The following is a 27753-nucleotide window of genomic DNA, read 5'->3' as shown; positions in this document are numbered from 1 at the left end:
CCCGGCTCCCTCGGGTTCAAAGCCACCACCTGACAGAGGCAAGCTTTAAAAGCTGAGTTTGTCTTTATTTCTATCAAGAGTAATCACAGCTGCAAGTTTTGGTACCCACAGAGGCTTTTAACTTTTTAGAGGTGTTAAACTGGGAGTAATAAAAATTCCCAGTTTAATAGTTTAATAAAAAGGGGAGGTTAGAAGTCAGCATAGCAATGGATGAGCGCTACTGGGACTGCTGGTGCAAGTATTCAGTTTTTAAACAGCTAGGCTTTTTCTTGTATTTTATGACTAGGAGTTACTGCCAGAGGAAATGCTCTCTGGTGAGCGGCTCCGGGGCAGCCAGGCTGCAGCCACGTGCTGACGAACACTGCGCGCAGCAAGCATGCCTATGGGGTCTTCACCAACACCGTGCCATCGCGCCTACACAGCAGCTGGGATCAAGATGTACTTTGTGTCCCAGCTAGTGAGTTCTGCAACCAGATCTGGGGCTGGGAACTCCAAAAGAGCAAAGGATCCGCCTATGGATGGTTTTTCTGGGCTTTGGAAAACTGCTCTTTCACATTGCGTAGGAATTGCCCAGCTCCTCAAAACCTAGGTCTCATTTCAGTACCAAGAGGGAGCTGAGCAATTATTGTTGAAAAATCTGACCCTCAACTTATAAGAATTTTGGTTCTACTTATCTGGAATAAGCTAGGTTTCCAAATTTGTTTTCCAAAACCAAGTAGGGTAACCATGGAAGAGAGTTGCAAATGGAAGCCTACACCCAAACACCAAAAGCAATCCATATTTCTTTCTAGCTATGTCAAATAAAGACGGCTGAACATCTGGATCTAGGCGTTGCCAGAGCTCCCCGATTTGTTGCGTTGATAACCCGTCTTGCTTTCATTTCCCATTTGGTGCTGCTCTACATACTAGAGGGCCTTCGTCATATTCATGGATGTCAGAACCCAAACTGAAGCAGCAGCTCCGCCAGCACTGGATTCGAACCAGTAACCACAGTGTGATAATCACAAATAAAGAAGCAAAAACAGAGGAGGCAGCCTGGACCATGCTCTCTATGTTAAGCACAGCCTTAGCTCTGTGAGTAACGGGAGCCGCACAGTCACAGCATTCCTCTTTCACCCCTTGCATGCCTCATCCTGCCAGCCCTGTGACAGGGTTCAGGGGGAGTCATGTGTCCCGCTGGGCTCACCTCTCCATCAACCATATCCCTGCCATACGTACACGAGAAGACCCCCAGAGAAGCAGAGCACTCGGGGCTGTTTTGGAGCCCCTCCTTCCCTGTCATCCTCCCCACACAGGGCCTGCCACTTCCCTTGCTCCCTGATTTCTTCCAGACTATTGAACATTCACTGAAGCCCCCCATTTGGCTCTCATGAAGTTCTTCTCCCTCTATCCCATCAGATCCTTCCTTGAAGGAAGAAAACCCCAAAGAAGATATGACAGCACCAAACCACTCAGGACAGGCAGAAAGACTGAGAACTGGAGCAGTGATGATGGCAGAAGAGTTTACTAGCTAAAAACAGATCTAGACTTCAATAACCCCAAACAGGGTTTGTACCTGGGTCACAGCTGCTGACCATCCTCAGCCTATTTTTAAAAATAAATCAGAAGAGAGTTCCAAACACCTAAAGTTTGTTTCAGGCTGAACTAGACGATTAAATCACGTTTCTCTTAAAATATGGTCAAATCAAAATGACTTGGGTCTGTTCTTTATTTTGCTTTGGCCACTGAATTGATAAACACCCAAGGTCTCATGGACTTTACAGAGTGAAGCCTTTCTCCGCTCATGGAAAACAGGACAACCAATAGGCCAAAGCTGCAGCAGTGCAGTCACTTAGTATATCGAGCAATAAGAGCAAAAAGTTACAGCATCTGTACAGCAGGATCTGTGCATGCATTCACCATTTATGCAACTGGACACAAACAGCACTGCCACCTTAACCACCGGGCAACTCTGAGGAATACGATTTAAAGGGAAATGAATTAAGAGATAGAGATTTTTGACCTCCTTAGAGTCAAAAGCAGGCCCAGGGCAGAACAGTTTTACTGCTGGTTCAACATTCAGTGCTTTGGTTTTGAATGAACTACTAAACCTTTCACCTCAATCCCCACATCTGTAAGGTGGTAACAACAATATTCACATGCTATCTTAACCTCTTGAGTTTTTTTTTTTTTTTTTTTTTTGGCTAGACACCTTCCATAAAAATAAGTGTATTATCTTTTTCTAGCTCTTCTGTTAGAAGAAGCTTTTATAGTTATTGTGTTATAGTTGCACAAGGTATACAGTTATGCAGAGTGTGGAGAGACGAGTTTCAGAACATCGCTGTAAAGAAGGAAAAGCAGCAAAGTGCCTTTTGTTTCTACCACTGCTTCTAAGAAGTATGTTGATCCCCTCCCAGCTCTGATTTCCATAATAATTCTTTCAAATACTTTGATCTCCCCAGGTAAAAAGCACTGTAAATATTAACCAAGTAATTTCAGTACAAAGCTGTCTATTAGCTGCCCGTAAAGCCTGGGTCATTACGATCCTTTAGACCATCCTCACTACAACAGTGCTCATTTTTCTCTCACACTTCATGCATCTTATTGTTTTATGTAAAAGCTACAGGCCATCCACTACTATATACATCTAACCAAAACAGTGTTGGCACACAAGCTTAATACAGCTTACTTCTCTAGGAGATACTGATGTGAAAACACTGGCCAGCATGTTCCACTGGACAGGGCAGAAACTGGTCTGTCTGATGCCTTGCGAGGAAGCGACTTTCAAAGCCAGAGACGTCTATAACAAAGCAGTGCATTTGCTTAGTTCCCGAGCGCCCCAGCTGTCTACAATATTGCTCGTTCTTATTTCTATGGATTTTTGAAATAAGATTTCAAGCAGTGGACTGGAAATGTATGTCTAAACCCTTGAATTCATGATCTGTGTGAAAGCAGGTGGAAGGGATAAGGCTGTATCATGATGCCGGCTGTTCTGTCCCACTCCAGACCCACTATCGCTGCCAGGAGCAGCTGCAGACAACACTTACTTACCTCTGCTTGTAACTGCTTGTCTCTACTGGGGTCAGGCTCATGGAGCAGCCAGTCATGTTTATTTGCAATATTATTATGTCTCATGGTTCTCTGGGAGTAACATATCTGCCATAGCCTACCTTTTTTTTTAAAAAAAAAAAGTTAATTTTCTGCCTTGCCTCCTTGCAATCTAAACACCAAGAAATAATATATATTTTATATTTATCATAAACAAAGGTGCAAGAACCATAATTGTTTCGAGACACCCACCCTGGATGTACACTGTATTAGCCAACTCAAAGCTCACAGCTGAATAAGCTTTGAGCTGGGAGAACCAGCAATGCTTTGAAGACTGGCCTGCCTATTGCAAAGGTTAGAGGAGAGCTCAGGATTTAGTTCTGCCTTGACCCTTGCCCAGATCTCACAGCAGCTGCGACAGCCAGAGGAAATCATCCCACCTTCCCCTCTACCCTCCATCTACTGCCTGTCAGCCAGTCTACTGAAGGGTCAGGCACCAAGTATCTTCAAGGTAGGTGACACAGGGGCAAACCCGTTCCTCAGATCTTTTGGGATGGAGACCCCAGCTTGCCAGCTCCTGTGCAATACAGGTCCGCACAACATAATAGTGCCCCAGAGTTTCCAGATCCAGCTCTGGAGTAGTCTATTACGTAGCCAGGCTGGGAGTCTGCTTTGTATTTCGTAACGCTAATACCACATGGTTTAAATAATGAAGTAGTAATTTATTTTAGAGGACTTAGTCTGGGCAGAACTCATGTATGCACACAGCTGAGAAACACAGGCTAACTACTAGCAAAGGCCTACAGAAAACACAGTAAGTGACAGAATAAGTTTAAGTAAAAAGAACTGACAGTTCTGCATTATTTACCTAAAAAAAAAGGACAATTCATTTCTTCTTGGGAAACAGAGAAGAATGGACCTTGGATAGATCACAGCAGTTGTCCTCTACAATATTAGAATAGTCTCCATACAGAAACATCTTTTTAAAACACTGATTATAATATTTTCATTTAAGTGATTTTCATATGCTTCAGCAAGGCATTCTAGGCTTCAAACAGTGCTTTTCCCCATACTATAAGCTATACAGAGATTTAAGCCTTCTGAAGGTCCAGGTGAAGCAGGCTTAAATACGTTACATAAGGAATTTTTCAAATTTAATGACTCCTTTAAAAAGTGCTTATTACTGCTGCAGTGCACAAGAGTTAACAGGCATAAATTATTCAGAGCTAGCTAGCACGAAGAGCTCTCACCGCATCAAAACAACAACCACTGTTGGCTGCCACCAGAAACGTGTAAGGAGCTGTCAGGGGAAAAGGAAGCTTTGAGGAAGACTACAGCGAGCAAACAAGCCTTGTCGCTCCCGGAGGGTCCCTGCGATCTGAGGAGCAGAGTGAACGAACGGACAGGGACCCTCTGCCCAGGCAGTTCGGCTGCTGGTCTTTGCTCAGCCCCTCCCAGACAATGAGCATCTCGGATGTGGGTACCACTTCTGCTCGCTCTGTGGTTTTAATTGTCAAAGTCCTCCACAACCATTCCCAGCATTCTTCTCTGAATAGGAGGCTATTCCAGTACACATGTATTTCTGTTATTTGATTCTCATACACAAGAACCTTCCCATCCAGCTCCACATTGAAAGCATTTGTTTAATCCATTTTAGTATTTGTCACTTGAGAAGTTTCTATTCCTTCCTCTCTCTGCAACTGCTGTCCTGGAACTGCTGCTAATTCACTCTTAAATGACATCTCACCATGCCAATGGAAGTGGACTGTATTTCAAAACATGCCATACGCATTGGCAAAACCTATGAAAGCAAAGCTGTATCAGCTGCCACAATGAAGGCAGGAAGAAGGCATTGCCCATACGGTTCACTAGGGGAAATTTAGGGCTTATTTATATGTGTGGGTGTGTGTATACATATATACACACACCCACACATATATATGCAATATAACATAAAAATACCCCCCCCACACACACAGAAAAGTGAATTAACATTTTACATTTCTTCCACTTACTCAGTTCCTTTCAAACCCAAGTCAACCTACATTGCCCTGTTTCATTTCATTTCAATAAAGTCTAAGATCTGACAATACTACAGTTATCATTCTGATGATTACACGTAAGTTATGATAACAGCTATCAAGATGATTCATTGTGTTCTCATAGTTTTAAGGCAAGAGCTTCCAGCATCTCTCTTCTGCTTAGTTTTGCTTTGTTCTTTGCTCAGTTTTGGTAACTCTTTACATATCCTTTGTGCTATCAAAGAAAAGTACTCTAATCCAAAGCAGGTATTAATTCCCTCTCACCAGAAAATAAATGAATTAAAAAAATGGGTAGTGATTATACAAAAGAAATGGATTTTCAATAGAAAAAAAATAGTACTTTGTTGGAATGGATTTTCCCTAAGTTTTCATGAAAGTTTTATCAAAAAGTTATCTAAGGTTCAAAAATTGAATTCAAACCCACAGCATGAGAAGCTCTATTGACCTGTAGCCCCCGAGTGACCAACTCAAATTTGTGTTTATACAAAATGGAAAAGCTACTGAACAAAGTGTAGTTAATATCCTACAGGTAGAGACACTCACCATGATGCTGGACTCTGAAGTTTCAGCCCTCGCTCTCAGTCAAACAGACATAAGTTCATTTTTCTGTCCCATCCCATCCCCAGCCCAGAAGTTTGAGACTTCTCACACACAAATTGAGTGTTTTTTTTAAAAAAAAAAAAAAAAAAAAAGGAAAAAAGTCTAAACTATTTCCTGAAGTTCTTTTCTGGTGACCTCTACAGTTGCTCTCGACTGTATTTTAAATAGCTGAAATACGTCCATGGTTCTTTCCCCTGTATACAGGCACACCTGCGCACTGTATGGCCAGGTTCCTTTCCTCAGTCATCCTCACTTCTCAGGATGATTTTTCCGTTCTCCATTTCTCACACAAGCTAGCCTGAACTCCAGAAAGGGCTGGGTTTCCTACTGTATCACATTTTACAAAGCTTCCCCCACAGCCTGGTATAACCGACAACTGCTGGATTTTTATTTGTAAAATTCTGACACCAAGACCACTTAATTGCCTTGTGGTCCTGGAGGAGATGCCAGGTGGGTCTGCCTAGAACAGGATCAATTTTGCAGTCCTGCAAAAAGGCATAAGATAGGAATACGAAGGACTGGTCATTCTACGTCATTAAGTTTCAGAGTCATTTAGAAGTGACCATGTATAATTAAAGTGCATAGCTGTGCTACTACCAACTTGATCTCAATTAAGGATCCCATCTTAAGAAGAAAAAAAAAACTATAAATGAAAAAGGACAATTGTCATTAAAAAAATAGTTTAAACTGATTTTTGAGGTCTAGTCAAATGCTATCCAAAAAGCAAGAATTTTCACCTCTGATCTCTTCTGGTACTTACAGCTCAGGCACTTTTTATTTATATGTAACTAGAACCTACTCCTTCCTGCCAGAAGGGTTTCTAGTATTTAAAACATGCATTAGAGGGATGGTTGTAGGATGTCAAATCTGTTTTTGTCCTTGTAAATACAGCTTCACTCAGGGGAGTTGAAGCATTTTGGAATCCAACTTTATTTGGCATTCCTATTTTGGAATAGGAATAGCCAAATACCAGGCATAACATCTCAGCAAAGCAGGAGTTCCCCCAAAGCACAGCACCAGCACTACACTAAGGAGAGTTCTCTCTGCATGGAGCCCTTCAAAAAAAACAGCCAGCTACTATTACTTGTGTCTCATGACTATTAGCAACTTAGTAAATCAGAAGCTGCATAAAATGCTTCTGGGAAAAAGAAGTGTATTTCACTCATCTAATATCTCAGAATGATCCACCCAGCAAGGAAGTTTGACAGACACAGATGACCAGGTATCTTCTACAGAGGTTTTACATCATTCCTTAGTACCAAGGGCATGTAAGCTGCTCTTGCTTATCACTCTTCCCTCTACTTGCTTTTTTAATGTGTGCCAATAGGTAATCTTTGAAATAGTCCCCCAGATTTCTTCTGTAACTAAATGAAGATAAACAGTGGGCCATCTGCACTTTCTCCATGCTTCTCCCTATAGGAAAACATTATTAGGCTTGGAACCCAAGCTCACTTTTCTCTCTCCAAAGTTTTCCAAAGTGGCTTTTCCATCTGCTCCTACATGTTTTCTGAGCACCACCCACCCCATTATATAAAGGTTGTCAAATGCAAGGCAGTATTTTACATGAAATAGTACATGCAAATCTATGCACAAGAACATATATAATAAGGCCAATATATTTTAGGGGTTCACTTTTGTTTTTTCTATAAATAACTATACATGAAGATTTAGGAAAAAGCAAGTGTTGTTAATTAACTAAATAGAACCACAGAATGTAATACCAGAAGAAGTTGCACATGCTTGGAGAATAGGAATGAAATACCAAACAGTCCTGAGAAATTAAAGAAAAAGACTGAAACAAGTAGAGTGCAATTTAGTAAGCATAAATGCAGATACATATAGTGAGCATAAATGCCATTACACATAGGAATAATCAACTGCTCAAAAAGAAGTGGGGGAGCAATGCTATAAACACTTGTTTTCCAGGTAAGGATTAGGCTAGATCACCAGCCCAAAGCAAACAATATCACATTGCTGCTCAAAAGTAAAGTCATATTAGGAAAAAGGAGGTAAGATGCATGAAGGACAATATGAGGCTGGATAGTGATTACAAGTTGAAATATCAGAGCACTACATTTGAAGAAAGATTTGGATCAAGCAGATAGCACCTAAGGGAGAACCATGAGAACTTCAAGAGATCTGGCAAGACATCACATCATCATAGGTCTACAGAAACTTCTAAGAAAAGATTGAAAGAATCCAGGACTGTATACTTTCTGAAAGAAAAAAAAAAAAATCTTCAAATACAGGAAGATAAAGTACAAGACACAGAGGGGAAGATTAAGCATTAATAGATTGTTTCTATACCCTCTCAGGACAGAGAAAGGAACAACAGCTTTAGTCTCCAGCAGGAGATTCAGGCTAGACACTCAGAACACTTTCCTGCATGGAGGACAGCTGAGAACTGTAATAGATCACTTCAGCACTCAAGGATTTTGAGGACCATGTTAGAGAAGTATTTATCAGGAAAAGCTTCATAGAAATGATCTGGCTTTGTGGCAAGATATAGACTAGATGATATCTTGAGCTGATGGGTTTTTTGCCTCCCTTCCTCCCTATTCAAGCCACACTTTCCTATACTGCACTATATCTCTCTCCCCCACCACCACCACAAGCTGTGTATTTATCTGCAGACTTCAACATTTACTCTCATCCATGTCAGTTAGATACCTGGGCATTTTCTTCTCCACTTAAAATCTCCTTTCTCAAAGACCTGTGCTGTGGTCACCCATCTTAAGGACTGCCCAGAACATCTCTTGAACGCTATCAATATTTGTCCTTCTCAGAGCCCAAGTGCAGACCCGCAGAGGAATCCCAGCCTCTGCAGCACACCAAGCAAGAAGGTATGACCAGAAAACCAATCAGATACAAAACTACCAGAGTCAGGAACTTGTACTTATTTCCTTGGAGTGTTACCACAGTAATCATTCACAGCTAAGATCAGTGGAGCTGTGTAAAGGTTCTTGGCTGCTTTCAGGATTTCATTATAAAACTACAACGAGCACAAAATTAATCAAGTGTTTCAGCACACTACAGTGTTTTTGTACAAAAGAAGATTCTTAAATTTTAAGGGGGGGAGAGGGAGAGAAAAAGATAGTTTTAGGCAAGATTTAAACAAGATGCAACTTGATGCTTAACCATTTCAACTGTTAGCATCTCTGTGCTTTATCAAAAAAAAAAAAGTACCAGAAATGAGCCTGAACTGCAATCTAGAATCCAAATATTCATAGCTTGAGAGGAGCTGGGCTTTAAAACTAAGCCTGGATTTCAGTTTCACAAATGAAAGCTTTGCAGAGTGTCTGTCAAGCTGTGGGCAAAATACCTAAGAGCTGGGCTGAGTAGAACACTATTTACTAATACATTAACAATTTAAATGATTGCCTTCAAGCCTCTTTCTTGCCTCTCTTGCCTCATCCTTCCACATTATACGCTTTTCTCTGATTTCCTGGATAGCTATATCTTCACTGGAGTGGGATGGATTTCAGTGCTTACATTTTCAGTTATGTTTTCCCCAGTAAACACAGACACTAACAAGCCACTCAAATTGCCTTTTTTTTTTTTTGGGGGGGGGGGGGGGAAAGAACAAAGAAAAAGCAGAGAATCCAAGCAACTACCTGTTTATGGCATTCAAAAATCCCAATTTGGCTATTCATTACATGAACTGGAGGAACCTCACCTTGTTCACCTTTCTAATGCGTTCAAGGAAAAAAGTTTCTCTGAACATAAAATCTCTTGGGATCTCCAGATCCTCCTGCAACACAGATAACTCCAAAACACAAATCTGCCTGATCATGCACTCCTGCAGGAAGGAATTTGAATTATAAGTCCTCTCCGGTTTTGCTTAATAAGCTTGTTTTTACTCTATTTCATATATTACATGCTCCTTGCCAAGCTCAAGGGCTTTTTCTAAGCAGACATTTGAATGCGGGCCTAACTCCTGAATCACCCAGTAAAGCTAAGCTAGCTAACAAGACAAAGTCATTTAAGGAACAGATAAGAGTATGAGGATTTGTTGTGTGTTCTTAAAATAATATAAGCAAACACAACTAGAACAAAAAAAGTAAAACATCCAACTTTGGTCTTGCCATAAGGCTTGCAAAGCCTAGGTACATATTCATCAGATACTTTGTATGAATTAAACATTATACACTTCACAAAAAGCATGATCTATTCAATTGATTGAGCATCTGGGAAATAGTGCCATGCATTAGCCACAACTGATTTGTATAAAACTGGAAGAGACATGCTTTACAGGATGTTCCCTAATCTGAGGTTGTAGTTATGTTTTTGTCTTTGTGCTGACTATAAGAATTCATGAAAGTCTATCTGCATTTTTTTGTTCTGGGTGTTATTTCACAACAGTTCCAAGCATCCTCCTTAATTTAATCATTTTTAAGCACAAAGAAACTCTAAGTCAATCTGTGCATCAATCTCCAGTTCGTACATAATAAGAATATGGCTTCCCCGCATCAAGTTCCCTGCTAAGGATTCACTCAGCGCTTTTGCAAAGCATCTAGGAAGTCCTAGAAAAATAACCCTGCTATAAGAAGGCAGTGAGTCACTTCCCGAGCAGGAGATATTTCAAGCTAGGCATGCAACTGTGTTAAGGATGGTACTTTGTCTCCGCTTACTTTCTAGGGTGAGGTGGGTGGGGAATTCTGCTAGTCTGGTGTTCTGGAAAGAGAAATAAAACTTGTGAGTTTCTACATGAGACACATGATGATCTTTTAAGACAAGTTTCAATTAAACATAGTTGCACTGAATTTCATTATTTGCATGACCAAAGTCCAGCACTATACTAGTCCTCAGAATCATAACAGTATTCCAGAAGAGTCATATCTCTGTATTTACAATTAATTGATTACACTCATCCTCTCACATGAGTACTTGTAGCTCTTCTTTCTGAAAGATTCAGGTCGTTAAAAGTCACTATGATTACATAATTCTCAGATTCCAGTAGAAGTTAAACATAAGAAAACTTGAGTAGTCTCAAGAAGGATTTATAACCAACTAAACTAGCATATGTTCTGGGTAACTGAGTTAACTAAAGACATCAAAATCTACTTCTCAGCATTTTCCCTACAACCATATAATCCTACTTTCATAAAAATAATCAGATTAGTAAAAGTTAGGTATAAATTCAAATGATAGAGTATAGACCAAGTACTTCAGACATTTTAAGCACTCGTAACAAAATTAAAACAATTTAAATAACATCTCTACACCTGGCCCTAGCTTTATATTAGCAATCAGCACTCACTTAAAAGAAAAAAAACAGAATATCACACACTCACTACTCCTTTAGAAAAGGGAAATCAGTCAGGAATTGAGAAAACACAGATCCTGGTAATAAATGATGCATATCCCTCATTCTGTCATCATTATATTTCTCATTCTACTATCATTTCACTTTGTAACACAGAGACAGAAACACACTGCTTTACTTCTGGGGTTATAGTAAGACTTAATTGGAACAATTCAATTGACTAGTTTAGATCTGTCTTAAGAAATAACCCCTTGCCAGCAGAAGAAAAAAAAAAAAAAAAGGAAAAAAAAAAAAAAAAGAAAGCTATCAAGTGATATCAAAGGATCATGCCAAGTCTCTGCCCAGGTGCAGAAGCAGGCACTGACACCCCCATGAGCCAGGCAGACCCTCCTGCAGCTGCACACACCCCTGAGAACCCCTCACTCATCTTCCCATCCAAACGCAAACCCAGTCTTGCTTACCTGCTCCACAGGAAGGGTGTCCAGCAAGCACCTGGCAGGGTGGTCTGAGAAAGGAAAAGCTTCAAAAGACACCTTACACACCAGCTATGCTGGCTCTACTACCACCTCCCAGAACTGGCTTTAAGCCACACTCCCCCATTACCCTCCTTACAAAGGCCTGAAATCCTGCTATATAGGACTCCTGACCAACCACAGCTCACACAGCTGACTGAAATACTAATTATCCCCTCTAAATCCAAGCTGAAGAATTACGAGTAGCAGCAAAAATGAGTTAAGTAATTATAAGTTAGAAGTAATCAGGTAACTATTATTAGATAATTATAAACTAGTGAAGAATTATAGCTTTTTCTGTGATATTTTGCAAGCAGAGGAAGAACCAAACTCACAGTCAGTGCTGATTAAAAACAAAGATACCTCAGGTTTGATGTTCTTTGCCAAATGTATCAAGACCCTCCGGCCCGAGCCTGTGAGCTTTTCTGGAGACGTCCTGTCTGGGCGGGCGCTCACGAGCGCGGGCGGCACGAGCGGGGGCTCTGGGCAAAGCACCAAGCCCCGCGTCAGACCTTTCGCCTTCCGGCACGCTCCGAGTTTCATCTGCTACCCTAGCCCGAAACAACAAACCCCACAAGCAGGGAGAGACACCGCAGCCAGTCGAGCGAGACCCCAGAAAGGCATCTTTAAGCTCCCAGAAAGGGGAAGCGGCCGGAACCAGTTACTGCATCTGTATTTTAACGTGTCCTCACGCAGTTTGTACCAGAGCCTCTGCTTAAGCCAAGCTGGTCAAGAATGCCTCTGTTTATTGTGTTTTTTGTTTTTTGTTTTTTGTTTTTTTTTTTTTTTTTTTGTCAAAACAGTAACTCTTTGAAGAAAAGGATTTACCTGATGCAACTCTTGACTCAGTTTCTTAAGTGGCCTATATTGACTTTAAAAAATACAGAGAATTGGCAACTCCTCACTAGAAAGTATTATTTTTAATATTTCCTCAACTACAGTTAGAAAAAACTGTAACTAAATGGAAGCAGTTAATATCAAACAATTCATTTCACTTCTGGTTTGCAGAAATCAGACGTGCTTTCCGCCATCCTGGCCGGCAGGCCCAGGCGGATTTCCGGCGGCCTCTGCGGCCGCAGCGCGTCGGGCAGCGGGCTGCCACGCGGCTCCGCACGGAGGCAGGCGTGCCGCTCCCGCCGGCCCTCGCGCCGAGCCCGGGGCGGCTGCAGCGCAGGCGGGCGCCTGACGCCGCTCGGGCGCGGGGGCCGCCCCACGGGGAGGCTGCCCGCGCTGCCCTCCTCGCGGCCCCCGCCTGCGGGACCTTCAGCCGCAGTCACGCTGCATGGGAGAAGGCAGGAAAGTTAAGTCTTCTGCCGTGGGTGACAGCTCGTACTGATCGCTGAGCCGCACTCCTGTTTGGCCTCCTTTGCAGAAAATAATTGTAGGCTTACATTTACCGTCCCCGAGTCTGAGAAGCAAAAAAGGCACAGCTAAAACCATGGTAATGCAACCACACAATTTTGCTTTCTTGGATTAAAGTTAGGATTTTCAGTTTGGAAAATGCACCGGCCGGTTTTGCGTTACGCCTCAGTTCGCCGTGCAGAAGAGGTGGAGGCTCTGGCGACCGGGGCGCGGGGCGCAGCGAGCAGCCTTTTGGCGCGAGGCCGCTGACGTGGCCCCAGCCGAGGCCAGCACGAAGGGCCGCTGGGCTGCCTGCGTCAGGTTTGCGACGGCCTCAGCCCGGGCCTGCAGCGGACCAGCACGCATAAAGCCGCCCAGGACCACAACTGCCGTTATTCAGTAAGTTCATGGAGAATATTAACAAACACAAATAAAGGGCACAGAGAACCTTATTCTCACTAACAGAATAGTCCTACATCTAAACCTATTAGTGAGGTGAACAAGGGAAAATACGTAATTGCTCTTTCTCCAGTGTATTACAGGGTACTCACAGCAGAGAAACAGTGGATATATTTTTGCTTAAACTAAACTTCTACCTTACATAAGGAAGCTTAAGTTTATCCTTCCCAAACATAAATTTATCCTCTGGATAAAGAATGATTTTTTCTGAGAATTTATAAGTCTACTAGCCTTAGTTTAAGTTCATTAAAGTTTGTGTCCTGTAAAGATGCTAAAATGAGATTACCATCAGACTTTCTTTGGTCTCAAGTGATCTGTAAGGCTAGAGATGCACAAACAATATGAACTATGCCATTTAGCTTTAGCTATGAACTACTCTGAATTCAGTTGACTGCAGCCTTAACTCTGAATACCCTTCATCCATGATGCTTGTTCAGGCTAGAGAACCCCTTTGCCATGTTTACTCTTTAACTATCACAATGTACTCAACCCTAATGCCAGCCTCTTTTGCTGGGGAAAATATTCTAACTTCTACAAGTATACTGAATAATGGCACTGCTCTCAGGCCATGTACAATAGGGGCAAACACCGCAGTGCAAGGGGCCGAACATTAGGGCTGAGCAGTTCGGACCTGCAGTAATAAGCCACAGCGCGTGCACCCGAGTGCGGGGGACGTGTTATGTCTTAACTCTGCCTCCGCGGCCCACTGGAGTGAACGCCGGGAAGGCAGTGCTGCGGCTTCCAGGGGGAAAAAGAGCTCCGCGCTTCTGCCAGAGCGAGCCCGTCTGGCCTAATTAAATGATCTGCATTGACAGAGTGCTGGGGAAAGTCCCACTGTGCTCTCCCAGCTGGGGCTGGGAACGCGAGGCAGGTCTGCTTGAGGGGAAGAATACGGAAGAGCCTCCCAGAGAGCTGGGATGTGTCTGAGTTTTTAAAAATGCAGCAGCAGCAGGGAAAATCTAGGGAAGCACCATCCCCAGCTTTATGAAAAGCAAGTGACCCACTTTCTGCTTCAGATAAAGATATCACCTGCAGGTGCTATCTAGGTCCTCCTCAGTGCACAAGGCCAGTGAAGAGCCAGAAATGCAGGAGGGGAGATTTTCTGCAGGAGCAAACGGTACTGAAATAGAGCACAAAGCACTGCATGCAAATAAGCTGAGGCCAGCCACATAATGAACAGTGGAGAATAAGAGCAAAACGAGTGAGCAGTAAACTAATTATGACAGAATATGAAGAACTGCCAGCACCAAGCACTCAAATATTTTAAGTCAGGTCCCGTAGAAATCATAACCTATTTAAATGTGGAGACTTTTCATCTGCAGTCTTCTTGTGCTGAGCTCTAGGAATCATTTTTCACTGTTCCTCTAGCACATAGTAGGAATAGTTTTTCCTTCATGAATATTGGCAGTCACTTTTTACATATAGTCCGGTGGCTCCGGAAGGAGGCATTCACGCTGGGATTTAGCACAGCCCAGTGATACCCAGGCAGTATTTGTCCTTCCCATGCCCTCAGAGATGCTGAGCACTAGGAAGTGCAAATCTGTGTTTTCTCTACACAGACGGTGAAATTTTTGTTTTTTTAATATGCCCTAATATAATCAGATACTTACAATGTACAGGACCGGTATATTTAGATCACACAACCTTTTAAGTCATATCCCCACTGGTTCAGTGGTAACAACAACACTCAAGTGAGTCTCTGTCAGTGAGTCAACACAAGAAAAAGTGCTCTTGGTGTTCGTGATCTTTCAGTTTTATAAATATCTTGTTCTCATCACTTATCTCTGTCAAATTGGATTTTTATAAAATGTTCTGGAAAATACCCAGAACACCACAAGCTCTTCAGACTGAGATGCACTACATCTGCTTGTGAAGTGTTGTAGAAGGCTGACTCTTTCCCACTCTATCCTAACTAAAGTAAAAATGTTCTACTTGAGAGATTTAAACTGAAACAATAACGGTTCTTCAGGTAGAATGAAAAAGAAAGTGAAAGCAAAGAATTCTTCAGGTGAATCATGTTCAGATTAAAGGCACCTACTTACTTTAAAACCCTCTTCATCTTTACAGTGGAAGCACTGAGCTCTGCAATCACTCTGCAGTTCAGCGGTCAGATGATTGCTGTAGTCTTCAGTCCTGTTGCACATTGCCAAGGACCCCTGCACCTACACCGAGTCCTGAAGATTTCCATCACTTAACGCTCTCCCTCAGATTCATTGTGATGCAACTCAGAGATAAACTAATTTATATTAAAACAGAAAATCACAGACCTGGCTCAAGCTTCACAATCTATAATTTATGTGCAAACAGTGGGGTTTGCTGTGCGAATTTCAAATGAGCAGCATGATGTTACATTTGGTAGCTTTCTTTTTTCTTGTGCTAATATCACACTGAAACATAAGCTTCTTTAAGAAGTCAGCCATGAATTTCATCAGCTGTCATAAATTCAAAGAAAATACCTCAGTACATATGCAGATTGCATATATCTAATGGCATTTATTTTTAACTGTATTTTCAAGTAACTGAGTACAGCTCTTAATCCGATTACATATATATCTAAATCTGCTGTGTAATCTAGATAGTAGACAGATGCAACACTAGCCATCAGGTTACACATTCAGTCAAAAGAAATCTGTGCATATGAACGTCAAGTGATGAACCTGAAGCTCAAGCGCTACTGCTCTTCTTCAAATAAAAAGACATATGATGAAAAACTTGTGTATGTATATGATGCTTTACTTCATAACTACAATCTATGTGCATGCAGATTTGCAAAAAGCAAGTCTGTACTTTCTAATGTCTTTTTCTATTTATTTCATTTTCCAGTTAATCATAGTTCTCTCTCTAACCTTCCTTTCTGCTCATTTTAATCCAAATAAACTAGTTCACTTTAAAAAATCCCTTTCCCAGTGAAGATGCAAGCTCTAAAAAATGTAATGAATGTGCCACCATTGCAAAAAAATGACCTGAATATGATCAACAAATAGATATTAGACTGAGAACAAGAAGACTTGCACACAACTCTTTTAACTGTGCAAAACTTAAGGCAAATCACTTCACTTCTCTGTGTCTCTCTCCCATTCTCTCCCTTTTCTGTTTTGTCTTGCATTTTCAGAGCTTCTACTACCGTGTGTATGAAGAACACTGGGGACTATAGCACCCATGCTATATCGCAGAGTGATCCAGCCACAAAACACAGAAAAACAAAGCTATTGTTCTCACTGCAGTTGTGCTTTGGCAAAATTGTCCATAAAATCAAAGAAAGCAAAAAGAAAGAATTCCATTAAAGCCACTAAGTTTTGGCTGAGGTGAAATCCAGGGTACAATAGTCAGATCCACCTTTTTACTGTTCTAAAATACAGCAGTGATCAGAGCTGAGAGCTTTCTTTAATTTATAGTAGAGTGAAGGTGCTAAAAATCTTACAGTAAATCTCCATTAGATCACATAAATTCCAGGTGAACTGGCTTGTTTAATAGTGTTAATATTTTCACTAGCTTCAAATCCATGGCCATCAGTGATTCAAAACTCACATTTCCTCACTCACAAGCAGCTCCAGGAGCAGAGGTTCCTCCACTGCTGGACTTGCGGTAACGCTCTCTGCTGGTGTCGGCATCACTGGCAGCTCCGCTTATAACATCTTTGTGGCTTTGGCTTTCAATGCCAGAAGGAGTAAAATACACGAAACAAAAATATTTGTTTCTAAACTGAGCAGAACGTGACTCTGGTGGCTCTGTATTTACAGCAAGCAGATTGGTTGAGTAGGGAGATACTGCTTTACACAGCTGCCCTTACAACTACTGCTACACCTTAGAATATAAAACCTAACCTAAATGGTATTGTAAATTTAATGGACTCTAGAAAAAGGCAATATAGCTTCTATTAGTGCTTATGGTCTTTAAGTAGCGGAAAAATCCAAAACTATGAACAAATATCTGCACCTATGCTGATGCAATATTCAAATTTTACATTTTCAATGCACAGAAGAATCATATTTTTATTTCTCTTTATAACAGCAATAATGACTTCTGGATCAGACATTCCCTGTCATTTAATGACCAGTTAGGTTAAGTGCCTGAGGTGATGCCAAGGGCATCAACTCCTCCAGCCAGTCAGCAACTGCCAGGAAATACCTGTCCCTGGAAGACATTATCCTTAAATACAAAGCACTACCCAGCTGAGGAGACACCTTTGCTGAGAGACCGCCAGCTCTGAACTGCCTGACTCGCTTGTGGTAAAACGTCTGTTACACGGTCTATATGGGCATGTGTCATAAAACCAGTCCTTAGCTAGAGGTAGCAGAGAATGAAGCATCATTTTTATTAGGGAATCGCTCCTCGGGTGTGACTTAGAGCTAAGGCAAGACTGAAGAGCCTTCATTTAAAATGAGAGTACTATTGAAAGCATATTGTCGCAGTGATTTTGACCTGCTTTTCAGATTTTGTGGGTGCCGACGGGAAATGTAAGGCGCTTTTTTTAGCTAAGAGTTAGGCCCTTTCTCTCTCAGACGCTGTAGTTCTGATCAGCAGCAGCAACTAATCTGGAGCTGTTTTACTTACTTAACTGAGAAGGGTGCAGAAAGATTTTTGATGCAGATTTGTTCCATCCTTGTCTATGGTTTCCATGAAACAACCTAATTGCCTTAAAGTTTGGAACGTACTATAATGTCCACAAATGCATTCCTCTCCGCTCTTGCCCAGCTTTTGAGGAAGATGCAAGTTGAATGGATTGTTGGTGAGAGAATAGTATCTAAGCTTCAGTTGTATGTGATCAGATTAGCTACAGATTTTTCTTTTTATTATACTTCAGTGGATGTTAAGGTTTCCAAGCTTTGAGTGCTTACGGTAAGCACCTGAAGCCCAAAAAACAGTCTTATATAGCATCAATCACAATCCTGCATTAACAGAATACTTCTGTATGTAATTATTGACATATGAACTTTTTCCCAATTTAACAACATGAGGCACTAAAATTTTCTAGCATTATTCAACAAACACCACATTTCTAAAGAACAAAAATACTTAACTGTGATATTTACAGTAACTTCCCACAGAAGCACAGCTGTTAGGCAGCATCTGATTACCTATACTCACAGTCAGAAAGTAGATCCAGCAGTTTATGTGGCACTGATGTTATGTGAAAATGAAAATAACAACTGCTATTTCTGTGGTTCAGCACAGGACACAAGCCCAGCTATGCTAGCAGTGCCCTGGACGCCAAAGGAGCCGCCTAATCTAGACGAGCCCCAAAGCACAGCTGAATTTGCAGGCCAGGGCTCGGCACCACCATCTGTTCAGCATTCTGAACTGCCAGGCTCATCTTCCAGCCCCAAAATACATTTTTATGGCACAAACTTATTTTTCTATGAGCAATTCTACAAGGAGATGGATTATCATAAGTTGCACTTAGGACACTGAAATGTTAATGGGATATTCTGGACCAAGCAGAAGAAAACAAGTCCATTTTCCAAAGCACAACTGATTCAGAAGGCCTGATGAAAACAGCCCAACCTACTGTCCCAGTAAAACAAACCAACTCCTGGTCTCCTTGTTCCACAAGCATGCATTTTATCACAGCTATATAGGAATATGCCTGCAGATTATAAAATTACTGGTGTATGGCAGTACAAATAGCAGAAAATTATTTCACATGCATCATGGAGGCTTTCCTACAGACATCAGCTATTATCTCAGCAACAAGATATGAGCCTGGAAAAAAGTGGAATAATATGAATTGGGATGAGAACAGCAGACGAACAGTAGAATAGCTCTTTCTAGTTTAACTAGCCAGGGAAATTTCTTAGTGCTACAAGCTAGAGTGGACTAGTAGAAAAAATAGCACTTTTGCAAAGTATTGTTTTCCACAGCATACTCTTGCTGTACAAAACACAGAACACACACAGGAAGTTTCTCCATATTTTTTATAATATATGGTATTGTTTGGTTTAGATGAAAAATTTGTTTTATTACAATGAATATAATGTCACAATTAATACTACCTACAGTATGATACTTAGTAAACATAGGTACAGTATTGGTGAGGTGACCTAGGAACAGTATAAAATAGTTTTGCCCTGGGGCAGCCCATGTTGTGCCAGACATGGCAATTTTCTTCATGCTATCATGCAACACTCCGCGATGTGGCACCTCACCGGCCTGCTGCACCCCCCTCCCGAGGCACGTTAATGAGCGGGTACGCGAAGCCACCCCTACACGCAGAACTGCTGGTGCCTCCCCAGGACCGTGTTCACCTGCAGGACCGCCGCCTGCCAGCCTGCCGCTGGCATCCCGCACCTGAGAGCCCAACGCCTGTTTCACTGGGAAGACCTTTCTGTGCACTTTTTTTTTGTTGTTGGCCAGCTGACTTAAATATAAAGTGCTCGTTTTTGTTTATTCAGTGTGTATAAATCAGAGTAATGCTCGTTCACCAAAGGATTGCAGTTCTTACTCAGATGATAAAACCTGATGGGTCATCCATCTCTAAAGCATGTAATATATGCTTGTCTCTACATGATTTCTATAACATCAGTAATCCTTGTTTGGTCTGTTTCTGCAACACAGCTAACCCTTTCTGGGTTTCTTTAGAACCAGAACCAGGGTCTAAAGCTTCCCGTGCTTGAACTATATTCACTTTTGTCCATACAAAACACACTTGGTTCTGAGCTAACAATATATTTTTGATACTTTATGAGTATTGGATATTTTTTAACGGTATTTTGACCTCTGGATGTTTGCATTAGTCTTTCAGACTGATTTAAAACAAACTGCTAAAAATTAAGATTTTCTGTAAGTGAAGATGTATCCTGGAGTTACTTACTGTATAATTTCTCCTTCGTATTCTCAGGTCATAAAGTTCAGATGTACTCTAAAATCATGTAAATGCTAACTGAATACAGATCATGGTAGAGTAACTAACTGTCCAGAAGAGCTGTCAGGCTGCAACACGGACATACTCATCACCGTTGTTTCAACAAGCCCGCATTTCTCACCCACTTAGCCAAACACTGCAAATGAGCTCTCCCTATACTGTATGTAACTAACCGTGGCAAAAAAATAAACAAACATCTGGATACTAAACAAATGCCTGGCAGTCAAAATCCCCATTTTCTCTAGCTGCATTACCTGAAACTTCAGTCTTTTCCTCTCTGTATTTGGCAAACCTAGTAACACCACAAGAACGGGAGGAAGTTCTAGGACTGAAGACACCAAGGAGAAGGCAGCTCACATACCATCAGCTTTCTGCCGTTACTGATTTGGAAAGGGACAACAGTGACGCAGAAAAGAATGGCACCCTCAGGTAACTCGTTAAGAGATGACTCCAGCACAGTCTATAATCAAGTCTCATGCTTCAGGGTTTCATCCAGCACCATGCTGGGATCAGAAAAGATTTTTTCACCCAAAAGATACCTGTATTTCTCTGTTCATTTGCAGCACCGTTTTCTGCCCCCCTGGTCTGGGACGGCACTCAGCAGCCCTCACGGCTGCCCAAGTCATGGCCCTGCTGGTTCCCTGAAGGGTGAGAAGGAGGAGGCAGCTTATGATGCCAGCTGGCCTGCAAATCTGGAAGCTGGGAGCGACTGGCTCTGCGACCACCCTCGTGGCAAGACAGCCCTGCAACCGCCAAGGCGCCCAGGAGCAGCTCAGGCTCCTGAGCAACTTCTGAGCCAAAGTGGCAGAAAGCAAACAAGGTTTCCAATGGTTATCTGCATGCAACTCGAAAAGATTTATCAAAATTGACATGCTTCCAAGGAACAATTAAACTTTAAAAAATTAGTATTCTCCAGTTAGATCATTATTTTCTGGAAGATTACCTGGTTTACCTTTTCATCTCCTAACCTTGTTTCCTTCCGGTGCCTTATTGGACAGCTGTTTTCCCTGTGACTCCATGAACAAATTCCAGATTTTCGATACCTCAGATGGGGATAGCGCACTTCCCTTTCTAGGGCCTGAGATTAAGCACAGCTCACCATTTCAGTCTGGGAACGAAGACTCGATTTCCCTATCGCTTTTTTGACTTTGCTAACGTGACTCACAGACCCATTCCTCCTTCCCTCCTTACGAGCGGACGTTACGCTCAGGATCTGGCCGATCGGAGCTTGTAGGCAATTGCAGAAGTGACCTTTCATTAGTACTGTTTTTCTAAGGGTATATAATGTTGTATAATTGTCATTGTTGTATATCATGTTTGAAATCTAGCTTGGAGCAATAGGGTGATAATTTGCTCCTGTTCTGTGAACATGTTTTTTACCTTTGGAAGTCATAACTAGTACGTCTCTCCCCGAGTAATAACCATGTCACTTCTTTGAAGTTATTATGGCTTCATTTTCATTTTTAAATCAATCTTTGTCAGCTTTTGGCTATCAGCCCTCATTTCAAGTATTCAGAGATATGTATTCTTTTATCACCTAACAATGTTTGCTCTAGAAGCCAGTACTTTAGAAACCTGCTCTAAAAGTTTTTTTTTTTTTTTTTTAACTTTTAGGAAATGAACTTCCTGATGGCTGCCACCAAGTGTAGGAGCGCAAAATTAAAGTGCAAGGAGTAAAGAAAATAGTGGAAAGAGGAAGAACAGTATATAGCATAGTGTTCACAACAGTGATAAATATAAGGGGTTCTGCTATAAGAGCCTGTAAGTAGAATATACATTTTCTTATAGTACTGCAATTTTAGAAATATCCTATCCTTCATAAAAAACATTTTTAAAACTTAAGTATCATCTAGCTGTAATCCTTGTTCAAGATGTAGCCAACATCAAGCCTGACTTGTGAGGATAGAAAACTAACTCTAATATGCTTTTTCTCTACCATTAGCTTTTATTTTTCCATGCTTCTGCCCTCTCCACTACAACAGTTATCTTGGCTGAAAGCAAGCATGGGACACTAATACTGGCTACCATGAAAAAGCCCACGAGGAATGACAACAAATAAATAAATATTTGCCTCTAATTCTCACATGAAAACAAAAACTGTATTGTGAAATTGCTTTTCGAATACCAGATGCCCCACATGAGAGAAAGATGAAAAAGTGGCTACTCTTCTTTTAAGTGCTACAAAACAACTAGTACTATCAATGTATTGACTAAATGCTTATCAATAGCAACACATAACTCAAAGGACTGACTCTTTAAGCAAAATAGCCAACAGCAAAAATGATCCATAGACTCTTTTTGAAGTCTTAGATTCTATTATCATCCTAGCAGAGGCCACTCACTTGCAAAATCCCCTGTTCCTAGGATTACACAAGTACAAGTACAATCTTACTTATTTTAAACATACTAAACATATAATGAAAAATTACTAAAACATTCAATTCCAAGAATACACTGAGAGGCAACCAACACCTCTTGAAATGCAGATGGTGCCGCTTATGAAAGAAGCTCTAGAATTTTTGGCCATCGTATCAGGACAAAGTGTACAGTGTGAACACTGTAACAAGCTCAGTTAAATGAGTAAATTCATCTACATTTTCCAAAATCTTGTATTTTGAAAGTCAAAATGCTCTAGCCTCTAGTGTTAGAAATTCTGTTACATTATCTGGAGGAAGGAATAAAAAAAATCATGGGCTCTCCTTTCTCAGCTTCCTCTCAACACTCAATTAGGTAATGGTTTTCAATACATTTGACATCTTCTTTTAGTCTTTAAACAATAAATTCATTCTCTCAGGTTCCTACAATCTCTGTGGCAACTTCCTGCACTCTAAAGATACAATCATTAGAGCTGGACTGGGAACAGTTTTCCAGTTCCACTAAAATGTTCAGGCTTCAAACTCTTCCTTTCTGCATCAGGACAAAAGCAAAGCCTAGCGGAGTTTGCAGGTAAGCAGCAGCACAGGGTCTCCAGAATAACTCAGTGCTGAAGACACCCAGTAAGTCTCTACCTGGTTATTCTGCCAGAGACTGCTCCAATAAACATACTACCATTATCAAGTTGGGAAGACAAACTGGGATTCAAGGTTCACTGAACTTCACATATACATCCTAAAGGCTGCAGGGTTCTCCAAATGCTGACTATTAATTTGCTAAGATTGAATTTATTTTTAAAAAGATCTGAATAAATTCACACATTTCTACAAATGCCTGTATGTTTGTTTCTAGCAAAGGAGTTAAGGCAAGCTGAGTAACTGTTCCACTGAGCCAAGGTTTGTTCTTGGTGGGAGGTGTTTTCAGAACAGCAATTTACTACTTCATTTCACTTCTGCATTTTAACTCTTTTATCTGCATAGACATTATTGCACTATGAACATGCGGTATTAGGGATCTAAAATTAAGGGAATCCTATGACATGTGAACTTGAGATTTGGTATTTCCACAGTGTTATAAAACATATATTGCAGAATTGTTCTCAGCCTATAAAAACATTTCTGTATATCTCCTGAGAAAACTGGTAACACTGCACATTTTCTAGAGGACTGAAAACTTTTAAAGTGAAAAAATACAGCGCAATAGAGCACATATCAAATAAATGACAGAGAAAATAGAGAAAAAAGATTCAAATGTAGACTAGAAGTTTGAAAGCTGTCTGACAGACTGTAGGAGAAAAATAGAAGCATTGATCCTATATACTGGACAACCTAACATATAGCATATTAGTACAAAAATGATGGAGAAGCTACATATAACATAAGACTGATATTAATAAAGAGAAAATCACATCTGAAATACTCATCAAAATTCTCATTAATTAGCACTACTAATCATATCTTTCCAACAAATGTTCTGGATATCTTGCAAGGCTAAGAATGGGGAATTCTGTATTCCAGAACTCAGCAAAGCTGGGATGCCAGACAGCTGAACTTGAAATGTTGCAGCATCTTACCAAAAAGATACTTTTCTACTTCTGTAAAATCATGAGCAGTTTGGTGGGCAAAATTATTTCATTGTAATATTTTAATTAGTTTACTTCTTCTAAAGCTTTCTGACAGATGTGAATTTAGGGAGGGATTTGGATAGGAGTGGAGTATTTGGCAAATAGATATTGTACCTAATGAGTCTGGAATCTAACACACAAGTGTTTGCAATGGGACATAGGCTCCTAAATCACACTGCAAAATGTAAAAGCAGTGGAGAAAAACCTGATGATATTTTTTTAGGATATCCCCACTTTTAAAAACCTATTTTAATTTCCCCAAACCTACAAATATTTATGCACAATTCAGGCCTGTAATTTTTAAAATTGAAATATTAATTTGCATATATTTTCAATCTGAACACTTTGTCACTGAGATAAATGTATACTAAGTGGCTAGACTTTATTAATTTGGCATTTATTTAAAAATAATGCTAACAGAATGACACATCAATTCTGCTCTCCTTCTGTTTAGTGTTTGGAAAACTTTTCAGATAATGATTACCTAAGAAATCAAGCATAATCTACCTGAAATTAGTTCAAAATTGGAGTAGGTGAAGGCTAGGCAACTTACTCTGTCATCAGCAGGTGCTTAGAAAGGGAATCTCTAGGCTCAGTTCTTTTATGTTTTCTATTGCTTTTTGGTTATTGTAAGTTTCAAGTGCTCTCGCAGTCTTGTATTTCAGTGGGTCTTCAATTGGGCACCGAGTGCACCTAGAGGATTAACTGCTGGGGATTCAGTGGGGATATGGTTGGAGTGGATAGAGCAAAAAGCCTTAGGGTGGATAGCTCAGCTGTGCTCCATTCCTAAACCTCTCATCTCCTCCGCTGGGCTCCCGGCTCCAGTCCCACCAGAGCCCAAGCTGCATCACAGCTCTAATCCCCTGCCTGCTCAGAGTGGTCGGAAGGTTATGGCTGGTGAAAGGATAAGCCTGTGGATGAGGAAAGGGTGGCTATCCTGAGCCTCCCAAGAACTGCCCCAGCCTCAGCTCCACTGCACCTTCTCCCAGTCGCTTTACCTGCTTCACTGCTTAACTCAAATTGGAGTTAAGAGAAGAATAGAATGTCATTTGTACCGCTGGGCAAGAGAAGATGTGAAAAAAAACTGCAGAACACTGTCCTAGTTGCTGTCATTTTCTTTCTGCCTTCTCATAGCAGTTCCTGGCTGCTGTTTTTGCTGCAATAGCTATATGGCAGCTATAACTTGATATGATGTTACCTAAACACCCATGCACTGACTTTTGTTTTTGCGTCTACTTACCATAAAATACCTCCTCTGCCTCTGCTTCTGGTGGCTTCTTCAGCCCAAGGCTTCTCCAACTGTGTGGACATTGAATCCAATGCAGTGCCTCTGAGTTTTACTGATGCAGAACAGGTCCTGAAGGGCAAACAAGAACATGGACAGCGGCTACATTAGAAGTAGAAAAGAAAGAAAAGAAGCAACATAGGTTCCAGTCAACAGGTAAAACAGGTAAAGCAAACATACACTTAGAAACCATTTAAAAAAAAAAAAAAAAAAAAAAAAAAAAAAAAAAAGAGCTACAAATATAGGTAAATACTGCAAATTCACTTCCCACATACTCGACAGCATTGCCAATATTTAACTATTTTAATGAAAATTTGAGCCAGATAACTTGACACATTCCCACTCTACTTATTTTCTATATGTATGTCTTCTCTTCTTTCTACTTTTCCTTTTTCTTCCCCTCTTCCTACAGTCTCAAGACATAACAGGAATATGGAAAAACTGGCATAAGTGCTTAACTTTGAAACATCAAGTGTGAGTGGATTTGCAATTTTACTGCTAGTTTGTCATGAGTTGAGTATACAGGGATACAAAGTTGAAAGTATGGATGTGAAAACCAGCTATGCTATCTCCACCAAGAAGTGTGAGGAGTGACGGAGCACTTGCACAGGTTGTCCAGAGAGGTTGTGGAGTCTCCTTCTCTGGAGATATTCAAAGCCTACTTGGATGCAACCCTGTCTAACATGCTTTAGGTGACTCTGCTTGACCAGGGCGGTTGGACTAGATGATCCCCAGAGGTCCCTTCCAACCTTACCAATTCTATGATTCTATGATTTCCTGAGTATTAAAACAGCCTTCCAACAATGGCCTAGAGGCAGATATCTGATTTTTTGTTTGTTTGTTTATTAAACTATTTGAAACCACTCTTCATTTCGCACATCCACAGGCCTGGAGGCACTCTCCACAAAATAGGATTTTTCAGTTGTCATTTAGCAGCTGGATGTGAACTTGACAACTGGGAACCCAGCTGCTCTGTTACCTGCTGCTGTTGGCACAGGAATAATTGTCAGATTACAAAAGCTAAGTGGTTTAAAAAATAATTATTTCCAAACTCTCATTTACTCTGTTTTCAGCAGACTAGTACCCGTTGCCAAGGAAACAGTAATAGAGAAAAGAGGTACAGGGAAGTTAGATTCCCCCTAGTCGTTCGTTACAGCTCTGGACAAGAGACAAAGTGAAAGTGCAGCTTCTAATGGTCTGTATTCCTTCCCAGCCTGTTCCTCGTGAACATTCATTCTCTTCAAAAAACAAGTCACCCAAGCAATAGAACGGGAGATAGAATTCAGCCCCAGGATTCAAGGACCCTTCAAGTTATACCAGTTCCTATCACATAAGAAACAAAAATGGAAAAAATGTGTCCTTTCTATTTTTTGCACCTGAATAGGCATCAACAATATATATATTTTTAACTCACACAGTCATTAAACTGAGCTAGACTGCCTTGTTCCTATCTTAAGCTGGGCTTCCAATACCAGTTTGCACTAATGAATTTTAGAGGGCACAATAACACAGGCAATCTAATATCTTCAGCACAAAGCTCTTTAGGTGAGAGTAACTTAAAAATTGCTGTGTAATGCAGTACTTGGATAAATGTGCAGAGACAGAATATCTGATATAAATAGGCATGAGAAAACGTCATGGGCATGTGTGTAGGAAGACATTATGTGAACAGACAACTAAGAGAGAGTTCATTGACGTATAGGTGCAGCAGAGGGTGGAAGGAGCACTGCAGTTAGAAGCGCTCTCATACCTCCAGACTGAGCAAGCTGCTGGTTTGTTACAGAAAGGAAGTGTTCCTCAGATCTCAGCTGTGATGTTTTGCTGTGCTACCAACACTACCTACACCACTTATTGCCCACACCTTGTACGCTATCAAATTCATTCACTATGGCCATCTTCTCTGGTTAGCAGCAAATCCTTACCAAGTTATCTGTGAGGCCATCTTCTTCCCACCAAGGCTCAAAGAGCATTTGCCTTGGCTAGAGATTGCCCCTTGCAAAGCTTACTCTGACTCTGCTGGAAACTCTGCATGCTATCAGCTGCCTCCTTTCATTAAGCCCATTTTGTATCATTAAGATCTGAACAAGCCTGCAACTGAATTAACCAAACAGAACCAAGCAGCTTACAGGCTAGCTGAAAGGATGAGTGTTGTCGTGCTCACCAGGGAACGCAGCTACTGGAGCATCAATTAACAGTCTGGAGTCGGACCCTTACCTGGAATTCAGATACCAACCCTGGAATAGCTTCTGCCAAGCACCACCACGCCCGTATCAAAGGCTTTACTATATTTAAATATTCATTAAGTAAATCTTAAATATTTTAAATTCTATGTGACAGTAATTATTCCAGTCTTTTGATCATG

General features: G+C 41.0%; 1 protein-coding gene across 1 annotated transcript in view; it reads right to left on the bottom strand.

Annotated features, from left to right (window-relative positions):
* Positions 1 to 27286, bottom strand: part of CLSTN2 (calsyntenin 2) — a 422996-nt gene extending 395710 nt beyond the window's left edge. The window contains exons 1-3 of the mRNA XM_085298685.1: positions 27235 to 27286; positions 26371 to 26376; positions 25347 to 25436 (exon numbers count right to left, since the gene is read on the bottom strand). Of these exons, the coding sequence (XP_085154811.1) occupies positions 25347 to 25436; positions 26371 to 26376; positions 27235 to 27286 (148 nt within the window). The remainder of the gene's footprint in view (positions 1 to 25346; positions 25437 to 26370; positions 26377 to 27234) is intronic.
* Between the last annotated feature and the right edge of the window lie 467 nt (positions 27287 to 27753).

Source organism: Rhea americana, unplaced genomic scaffold (assembly GCF_003343005.1).
Source record: "Rhea americana isolate MKP2758 unplaced genomic scaffold, rheAme1 scaffold_14, whole genome shotgun sequence".
NCBI lineage: Eukaryota > Metazoa > Chordata > Aves > Rheiformes > Rheidae > Rhea > Rhea americana.
The sequence above is the reverse complement of the archived record's forward strand: the minus strand, read 5'-3'. Positions and strand labels throughout refer to the sequence as shown.